Source organism: Stylophora pistillata, chromosome 5 (assembly GCF_964205215.1).
Source record: "Stylophora pistillata chromosome 5, jaStyPist1.2, whole genome shotgun sequence".
NCBI lineage: Eukaryota > Metazoa > Cnidaria > Anthozoa > Scleractinia > Pocilloporidae > Stylophora > Stylophora pistillata.
In genome coordinates, this window is record NC_142523.1 from 16223285 (window position 1) to 16233834 (window position 10550).

The 10550-nt window shown below is 44.4% G+C and overlaps 2 protein-coding genes across 2 annotated transcripts; one reads left to right on the forward strand and one right to left on the reverse strand.

Annotated features, from left to right (window-relative positions):
* The first annotated feature begins 557 nt into the window (after positions 1-557).
* On the forward strand, positions 558-4679 carry LOC148730543 (uncharacterized). The gene is made up of 3 exons (XM_088761298.1): positions 558-1564; positions 3568-3975; positions 4194-4679. Exons 1-3 carry the CDS (start codon positions 1436-1438, stop codon positions 4551-4553), a joined length of 897 nt encoding a protein of 298 aa, XP_088617424.1. The 5' UTR covers positions 558-1435; the 3' UTR covers positions 4554-4679.
* A 1506-nt stretch (positions 4680-6185) lies between these two features.
* LOC148730544 (uncharacterized) lies at positions 6186-7202 on the reverse strand. Its single transcript, XM_088761814.1, has one exon. It carries the CDS (start codon positions 7200-7202, stop codon positions 6186-6188), a length of 1017 nt encoding a protein of 338 aa, XP_088617940.1.
* Positions 7203-10550: the final 3348 nt, after the last annotated feature.

Consider the following 10550-nt stretch of genomic DNA (forward strand, 5'->3'; position numbering starts at 1 on the left):
GTGGTTCTCATCTGCACACAAAAGTGGAAATTATAATGTACTTTACGTGATCAATTCAGTCTTTATTCAACTACTTAAAGCAAGCATAGGAATATTGTTGTTACCTATTCTACAATGAGGCCAAAAGTCTTTTTCATACTACGTACATGTATTTGAACCATTACTGTGAGTGGTTGTCTTAAATATTTCAGTCTTAACAAGAAGCCACAATAAAAACTGAATGTCTCATTTGATGGCATCTACATGTACGTATTAATCCACTGTATGTAGTACAATACAAGTAACTATGAATGTCTATAATAGTGGTTTTGATGTTATTCAGTGCCTATATTGTTTCTATCTAGGTGGTGTATTATTGTGATGGAAACCTTGGAGTGACATTTCTTAGTGCTTTGAGAAAGATTAACAAGCAGGCAAGCAAGAAAAGAAAAGATATGTTACGTATGATGCACGATCCTCGCAGTAGATAGCGCTATTTAAGCAATAGCGAAAATCAGACCTGAAAAAAAACAAAAAATCAGGCCTGTACGGGACTCGAACCACTGACCTAGGTCAGTGGTTCGAGTCCCGTACAGGCCTGATTTTTTTTTTTTTTTTTTTTTTTTTCAGGTCTGATTTTCGCTATTGCTTAAATAGCGCTATCTACTGCGAGGATCGTGCATCATACGTATCTAATACCGCAGTTCAAAATATATGAACTTCATATATTTCATTGTAACCAAAAGATATGTTGTCAAAAAAAATCATATATATTTGTCTCCTAGTTACATTATCATATATTTTATAGATTGGGCTTTTCCCATATAATTCTATCTGTTGAATTTCCAAAAATTGGATACCATATGAATTCACATTATCTAGTAGTTCTTTCTTTTCCAACATCTATGACTAGTTGTCAGTAGAGAGGCTTTCTTGGAATTTTGCATTTTCTTTGCTTATAATTCTTACTTTTTCTCAAATTTTTCTTTACTAAAAGTGCTCCTGCTTGGCTCAACATAAAGGAAACGACGCACACTTCAATATGGACGTCTCGTAATTTTTGTTTACTTTGAGAAGATGCACTTTCTACATTTTGTGATGCGCAGAGCGCACTCGATACTTACCTCATAATGTTGTCTAGACTGACTTGTCAAATTAAATCTGTTGATAGATGGTCATGTGCTGAACGTCTCTTCTCAACACCTTTCTTGTGAAAATCCTTCATTAATTTTTTGCCCCGCAGAGATGCTACGTGAAGAAAAATTAGACCCCCTCCTGACTTTGCGCTATTCAATAGCGCAAAATCGGTAGGGGTCAAATAAATTCGAAGTCGTATAAAGCTCGTCGGGACAGACAGTTAACATTCAACGAAGTTCTGCAGGATATAAATAGGCACATACATAAGAAGATATTTTACAGCTAACACAAAACATTCGCGCAAAGTAACCATCGGAGAATGGCGAAGTTTCTAATGCTCGCTGCTTTTCTATATTTTTTGTCCAAACCAGGAGTAAGTTCAATGGGAACAACTACCAGTCCTCAACAACAGAATCCTCAGGCTGACGCTGACAAAGAGCCATGTCAGGTAAACTTTGTGCTTTATTCTAGTAGCTCTCAAGTCTCGTGCATTGAGCGTGAATCAATTAATTCAATCATATGCTCCTGCGCTGAAACTATTATTCTTACGCATTTAATGTTTTTGATTAAAACTGTTTTGTTGAGGTAGCAAACTGCTGCTTTAATTAAGTACCCATAAAATTCATTTTCCTTCTACATATAATGAACTTCTTGTTCCCTTTGTGCTCGCTCCGAACATTTTCCAACGGTGGGAAGTCACGCTCAGAATAATGAAATGCACGTCTTAGCTACTAATTTATTTTTTTTAACTGAAAAATTTTATAAGGAAGCATGGTCCCATATCCCCACCCGCTCCAAGAACGTAATGCCTTCGGTGTCGCAATCGAAGGCTTTGGGATCCAAAATCTCACTATTTGCCACCAAATCAACTTTGGAGCTCTTAAAACTAACAAATTTAAAAACTGAAAAAAGACTTTTACCACTCATGTCTGCCAAGCCAAGTGCAAGACAAATCCTTTATCAATCATTAGTTTTAGAACATTTGTTGAAAGATATGATTTTATAAAGATTTACATTTTTATCAGTGACTTGCCTTGCCATTGAAAACTAAACAGGGGTCAATCTTCGTAGATTGGTCGTCGATGGAAGGAAACAATACACAAAAGATCGTCGTGACAGTCATTTGACTACAGTCTGTGTGCCAAACCAGCCCTGATGTTCATTTAAACGTTTTATGGGCTTTTTTTCCTACGCTTTCTCTCGTTGACAAGCGTCGGATCGTGACACCGGATACCAAAAAATGTTTCAAAGTTTTTTAAATTACATTTTTTATATATACGCTAATAAAGTAATTATATTTCGGTGAAGACTCTTTCTTTAATTTTCATTGCCCCTGTTTACCATACAACCTATTAGCTGAATAATTGTTCTGTGTATGGAGGATTTTGCCCGCTATTGCCACTGCGCACTCCAGCTGCGCATAAGCCATGTTCGTGCATGTTCGGGTGGAAAGACTCGTCTCCCGCAATGATCACGCGAGAGAGACCAGCCGCGATGAAAGGGATGTTTAGCCCTATAACTTACGGGTCCAATTGTTAATCGTGCTACCTATGGTCAAAACTGAAAAGAAAATCTATTGGATAATTGGTTCCCATAGAAAAACAAGATGAAATGAGAAATGATATTTTACACATTAACTTCAATCAAACAGCACTTTACGGACATACCATAGTGTAACCATGATATTTAATTTACCATGCTGAGGAAACGCCAAATTGTCACTGGACCTTACTTAAAGTAGTATAGTTCGGGTTTCACTTTATAGCCATAATTCGCATCGCATCGAAGAATCGGAATGTCGTTGACTCGGAAACTTATTCCGTCGCTTCTAAGACTTTGATATCCATTATTTTTCGAACAGAGTATTTGATAGCATATTGACTTTTCATTTTGAGCTCCAGAAGGTCTATCGAGGTCGGAAAGGAACGGAAAATCCGACCTTAAAATTTTGAAACTCGGCCGAATGGACTTCAGTTTAATCATTTGTTGTGATCGCATTAGTACTACTTAGACTGGGGGGGTAGGGGGAAAGCCTCTCTCACACAAGGCAATCGCACTGCGCGGTTGCCAATGTGTTTACTCACAGGGGAGGTGTTAGGACACCTTAAATAGAATGTCATGACAAATTAAAAAAAACCTGAAATAGCTTAGAAAACGTGTGATGACCCCTTTTTTTATGGCACCGAACAGCAGTGAGACCTCTACAAACACACAGTTAATTTTCCATTCAGTGTAAAAACTGTTTAGCCAGAACTTATGATAGTGTAAGTGAGAGTGATCAGTATTAAGTATTAAGTATTTTATTTTATTCTATGATGTTATTTTATAAAATCCCCTGATGAGTGAGGAATCACGAAACAGGTTTGTAGGGATGAAAGCGTAGTCTTTGTATTTTTCTAACTCAACACTCAATCTTCCACGTCGATCTAATTACCTATTTTTTCTTTCCAGAAATCCATCTTTGCTCGGGGATTTTCATGGATTCCAGGATCCAATGGCATACCAGGAATGCCGGGAATTCCTGGGTCCCCGGGGTTGCAAGGACAACAGGGAAAAGATGGAGCCAAGGGAGAGCCTGGTGTCAAGGGACCGAGAGGCATGACAGGGACAAGAGGAGAGAAAGGAAATCAAGGGTCACACGGTAAAAATGGTGCACCTGGAATGATGGGAATAAAAGGAAATAAAGGCAATGAAGGGTCACGTGGCAGCGGTGGACCGCCAGGAATGAAGGGTGTGAAAGGAGGACTGGGCCCTAAGGGAGAGAAAGGAGAAAGTGTGAATAGTGCAGTGTCACAGACCAACTGGAAACAGTGTGTGTGGAAAAATATGAATGATGGCAGAGATAGTGGAAAGATCAAGGTATAGAAATATCTAAAAAATATCATAAAAAAATTTGGGAGTTGGATTAAATAAACATTTTTAAAATTTTAAAATGGAAGTTAACAAAATTAATTTGTATTCAACTCTGTGCTTCATAGCAGGCAGGAAAAGTGCAAAGTCATTAAATTCTTTCCTTATGTGTACCATTATTATAAAATTTTTTTGCACTGATACTGTCTTCCTACCATTTGTTCCAGGATTGCTCATTCAACAAGCTGCAGTCTGATACAGCCATTAAAGTCTCATTCCAGGGAAATATGAGAGTCAGTGGCACTTCAGATAAATGCAACCGGTGGTTCTTCAAGTTTAATGGAAATGAATGCAGTGGACCAATGACAATTGAGGCTGCTGTGTACAACCATTGGTCATCTCAGGATCCCAATCTGCTTCACCACAGATCATTTGAGGGATGCTGTGAAAATATCCCACAAGGCAGGGTTACTGTGGAGTTATGGGTAGGAAAGTGTCCCAGTGGTCATACACAGGGTGATGCCTACACTGGATGGAAATCAGTATCCCGAATAATGATCGAGGAAGTCTCTAGAGCCCAGTCCTAATTACTCCTGTTGTTTTCATACAAGAAACGGTGAAGACTATTCCATTTTGTTTTTTCCGTCATCCTAGCTCGATCTCAAGATTTTCTCCTATTATCGAAGTCCCGAAATAAATAATATATTCTTTTATGTCGCTGAAAATGTTTTCTCTGAACATGTCCCCTACTTTTCGCGTGAATAAGATATAAGATAATTTTGTTTTATCAACAGAGTTAACAAGGTTGCTGATCTCTTTTCAGTCGCGTGCTAGACTTCGCCGAGATGGAGGGACTACTCGTAGTCAATAATTTACAAGTTTTCACCAAAGTGGAGGTGGTAGATGTTTAACGAGCTGTGAAAGGGTGGAGTAAATATCCACCCTAGAATTTAAAAGTATAGCACAAAAAGATGAATTTAACTCGTTTATTCCGCAACGGTTACGATATTTTCGGGCGCAAATTTCGTATGCGTTTCCAAGAGGTGAATATCAAAAAATAATCGGAACTTGAGTAGTCAATCAGAGCGCGCCCTAAATGCTATCCATTGTCTCGGTAAATACCAATAGCAATTATATTATTATCATCATTGTCATTAACAGTACTATTATTGTCATTAATTGTCGCGTTCCCGATGCCGCAGACACGTGGTGTTGTGCACCGGAGTTCGCCAGTATAACCACAGTGTTGACTTTAGACAAGCAGCAGCATCAAACTCTTTATTCACTTAAGCTGGCAGTCTTTGTACAGCACAGGCGGTAAAAACTATAGAACGGATACATGAAGGTTCGATATAAGGAAAACCGAAAGACTACGAAACTAGAAATGATAAAAATGAGGAATATTACAAGCGTAACTTACATCGGATCTTGACTCCGGGGTAGGGAACTCCTAAACTTCGTTCGGCTCCGAAATGCTTTCGCTACAGTGACTCCTCGCAACTGAGCTACTTGCTAATAGAAGGCGAATTTAGTTCTTACACTTTGACGTACGGGAAATAGAAATGAACAGTGCTTTATGTAGCTAGCTTTGAGCGGATATTCGCTAGTCACGGAACAGAAATCAAACAAAGCGCGCTAACAAATTAAATAGAAAGTCATTGAAAGTTTCTTAGTGTCTTTGTGCTAAAGACGGAAGGGTTACATAAGTAAAAAAGATTAGAGTTCGTATCCGTAAACGTGACACTCCTCGCCCAAGGATCGTCTATGATCCTTGCTCTATTAATTGTTTGTCCTTTAATTCTCTGTCGTGGTCGAAGGGCCTGTCACTGGGCCTCTACTGGAACCAGCAGGATGAGCTCTTTGATGGGGCGTAGGAACGCTTTTCCTCTACCCTCTCTCACAATCCTAAGGGACACTTTTCTTACTTTGCCATCTGCGCTCCTGATGGCCTCCGTAACTCGACCCATAGGCCAGTCACTGCGATTCTGGCCGTCTTCCTTCATAAGGACGACATCACCTGGGGCCAGGTCTCTTCGGGCGTCGTACCACTTTCTTCTTGGCTGGAGCTTCTGGAGGTACTCTCGGCGCCACCGTAACCAGAACTGATCTGCTAGGTACTGGACCCTCCTCCAACGCCGGTTCGCGTACAGGTCCGGGGGCAGGAAGTTGCCCGGTGGTGGTCCTGGTGGGCGCGTTTTCATTGTAAGCAGCATGGCTGGTTACAGGGGCTGCGGGTCGTTGATGTCTGAGGGCAAAGCTGCGATGGGTCGTGCATTTACGATAGCGGTGACTTCCGCCATGAAAGTGCTCAAGATTTCGTGCGTCAGCTGTCTTGGTCCGAGGTCGGCTAGCATGGCATCCAGAACACGGCAGATGGTCCCGATCTGTCTTTCCCATACGCCTCCAAAGTGGGATGCGTGTGGTGGGTTAAACTTCCACTCACAACCGTGTTGTGTCACGAATCTCTCGATCTTTGTTTCGTCCATTTCTTTAAGGGCTTCGGTTAACTCGGTGTGTCCCCCAACGAAGTTTGTCCCTCTGTCGCACCTCAATACAGCTGTTGGGCCGCGTATGGCGAAGAAGTGCCTCAGTGCACAAATGAACGAACTGGCGTCCATTGACTCTAGTACTTCTATATGAATGGCTCTGCTATTCAAGCACGTGAAGACAAGACCCCAACGCTTTGAGTGTGCAGCGCCACCTCTCGTCTTCCTTGTGGATATGGTCCAGGGACCAAAGACGTCGAAGCCGACGTTTGTGAATGGTGGGCCTACCTCGGTTCTATCTTGGGGCAGGTCAGCCATTTTCTGGATTACGTGGGGGCCTCTCAGCTTCTTGCAGGGCACACAAGAAGCTAACTCCTTCGCTACCATGCGATGACCTCCAATCAGCCAATAGCCGGCTTGGCGAAATTTGCCACTCGTAATCTGTCGACCCTGGTGATGGACCTGTTTATGGTAATGTCGAATTACCAGGACGGACACATGGTGGTCTTTTGGTAAGATTGCGGGGTGCTTCTCTCCATACTCCATTTCTGCTCTCCTAAGTCGTCCTCCCACCCGAACAATTCCATTGGCGTCGATGAACGGGTCAAGCGCGTAAAACTGAGAGCCCTTCGGGGCTCTCTTCCTTACCGTGTTTTGATATCTTTCCCCATCTTTCTGTTCCGTGAGATCTTTGTTCGTTAACTCTGCGCCAAAGGCTTCCTTCTGCGCTGCCCGGATTATCGCGCCCATTGCCTGATTTAGCTCGTTTGCTGTAGGACTCCTGAAGGTTTGTCTGGCTTTCGGTGGCCTTTGTTCATTCTTTTGACGGCTGAACTCTTTAACTTTGACAATGAGGCGTGCAATCGCGCGTTTTAAGGAGTGGAGGTTGGAGAAATGTGAAAATCTCTCCGCTCCGGGGCCTCTGCATTTATATATACATGATGCGTGGGCTATCACTACTCTTCGAACTTCGGGATCGTCTTCAGCTAGTTGAATATCCTCTTGTTGAGGCTGTAGCGCGTCTGGGTTTCTGAGAAATCTCGGTCCCTTCAGCCAGGCTGAGTCGGCCAGACTACTCGCATTGAGGCAACGTGTGGCTAGGTCCGCGGGATTGTCACTTGTCTCAATGTACCTCCATTGATAGGGTGAGGAGACCCTACGGATAATTTCTACTCGGTTGGCGACGTAGACTTAGAACCTTCGGCTCTCGTTTTGGATGTAGCCAAGAGCTGCCTTCGAGTCGGTGTAGAACTTAATGTCATCTATTTGGATGTCTATTTCTTTCAATATTCTAGCGACGGCTTGTGTGGCTAGCACGGCTCCACAGAGCTCCATACGTGGGATGCTTGTAGTCTGTAGGGGAGCAACCTTTGATTGGCCAAACACAAAGGACGTGGCTACCTCTCCGCCATCGTTGACTAAGCGTAAGTAAACGCAGGCTCCTATGGCATCTTTACTGGCGTCGAAGAATGCGTGTAGTTCTGCCTGAGCGACTCTACCAAAATCTGCTGGGTGGTAACATCGGGGCACTGTGACCCTTTCTAATTCGGCGAGGGAGTCTCGCCATCGTTGCCACTTTTGTAGGAGACTGTGTGGGAGTGGGTCGTCCCATCCTTAGGCAGTATTGTTATTCTTCCCTCTCCCCATGCTGACTAGTTGTTGGAGTAGGAGTTTACCTTCCAGGAGTACCGGGACGGCCAAGCCAAGTGGATCGTATACTGCATTCACGACTGAGAGGACCCCTCTGCGGGTGAAGGGCTTTCTGGGTAAGCATACTTTGAAGGTGAAGGCATCTTTTGTTAGGTCCCAGTATACTCCGAGCGAACGTTGCGTGGGGAGACAATCTTGACGCAAATCAAGGTCGCGGATGTCTTTTCCCCTATCTTCTAGTGGGAAGGCTTCCATGACCTCTACGGAATTAGAGACGACCTTGTGAAGTCGTAGGTTAGACTTCGCTAGCATGGCCTGTGTATTGGTCACCAGGATAATGGCTTGTCGTGGTGTTGGTGTCGAAGCTAAGCCATCGTCTACATAGAAATTTCTGCACACAAACTTCTCTGCTTCCTCTCCAACTTCCTCCTCGCCATCAGCCGCGGTTTTTCTGAGGCCGAAGGTCGCTACTGCGGGACTTGGGCCGTTACCGAAGAGATGGACGTTCATACGGTACTCCATAACTCGTTTGGAGATATCGTTGTCTTCGAACCAGAGGAAGCGTAGGAAATCTCTATGTTTTGGGGTGACGTGGAAGGAGTGAAACATTTGCTCGATATCACACATAATGGCTGTATTCTCCTTCCCGAAGCGCATTAAGACGCCGACAAGACTATTCATTAGGTCGGGGCCGGGTAGTAGGATCTTGTTCAGCGAAACTCCTTTATACTCCGCAGACGAGTCGAACACAACTCTGATCTGTGTTGGCTTTTTCGGATGGTAGACGCCAAAGTGGGGTAGGTACCAAACTTTACCGGGCGTAGGTTCAGATTTCAACTCTTCTTCTGGTATCACTGACGCATGGCCTTTCTCGATAACTTTCTCCAGGAAGTTGAAGTAGTCGGACTGCATCTGCGGTTTTCTTTCAAGGGTGCGCAATAGACCGTTTAAACGATTGTCTGCTTGAATTCGATTGTTCGGCATTTGTACTTCCTCTTGACGAAAGGGGAGTGGCATCTCCAAATTTCCCTTGCTATTTTTGCAGACTTCTCTTTCCATGATTTCTAGGAACTTTCGGTCTTCCCGAGACAGTGCGACTTGATTGTCGTACCTAGTGGCAGTAAAGACGTTGTCTTCTACACTCATCTGTGTTAGGCTCCCTTTCACTGAAAACCTCTTAGGGCAGGGTACCAGCTCGTAACCACCAATCTTTGTTAACTCCATGTCATCTGCGTTTGTTATGTGGTGACTGGTGCGATTTACGAGTACGTGGGCCGGGCCGTCTATGAAGTTCAAGCACATCTGGCCTGTTATCGTCCAGCCAAGAGTAAGTCGTTGAGCCCAGGGAGCACCTTTGGGTCCATTTCTAAACTCTCTGACCTTGAGAAGCTCGGGCGAGTCTCTTCCAATAAGGAGATGAATGCCAGCTGCACTATCAAATGGTGGAATCTCGTCGGCGATTTTTTGTAGGTGGGGAAATCTCCTCGCCATCTCTCGTGTTGGGATTTCGCGCTTGTCATGTGGGATGCTATCGCACTCGATTAACGTTGGTAGCATCGACTCGACTCCGTTCATTGATCGCGCTGCCACCCCAGTTATCCGACGGCCATATTTCTGTTCCCTTTCTGTACTGCAAGTAGACAGATAGTACTTCTCCGGAGGTCCGACCGCTCCCAGCTCGTCTGCAAGTTCGCTGCTAATGAGAGAACTGTTGCTTTGCTCATCAACGATAGCGTACATGCGCCGAGTGCGGTCCGGCTGTTCTCTGTCGTAGACATCGACCAATAGGATTTTGCTGCAGGATCGGCCTCCACTCGAGTAGCAAATCGCTGTGCATCTATTGTTCACGTTCGCCTCGTTAGTGTCCTCTCTTTCTTTATCACTATGGGTCCTCACCTGAGTCTCTTTTACTCTGTGGAACAGAGCGATGTGCCTTTCGTCTCCACATACGTCGCAGCTAACGTTTGCCTCGCACCTGCTGGCCTGGTGACCCTCAGATAGGCAGCGGAGGCATAGCTTAGCTCCCTTTATCCACTCTACCTTTTCGTCTAAGGTTTTCTCAGCAAAGGCCTTGCATTCGGTTAAGTCGTGGCCCTCGCGGTCGTGGAATGGGCACCGCTTTCTCCTCGTGCTCTTTCTCGATCGTGTTCCTGGTTTCTTTAGTGCCGGGTGTGCGTTCGTCTTAAGCGCTTTCCGGCTCACTCCACGTGTATTGGGCGCAGGGCGACTGGGAGGGGGGTTGGTAAGCTTGTTTCCTGCCAAAATGTTGGGGTTGTTCTTCAATCTGGCTTGCATTTGTACGACCTTTGCGAATTTCTTAAAGCTGGGGTACGCGCCTGCATTATTGTCCGCGTGCTTCGCAATATCCTTTTCCCACTTTCCGCGGAGTGAGGGCGGGAGTTTCTCTGCTATCGGTTGTATCGCGTTTGGGTAATTGAGGCACGCGAG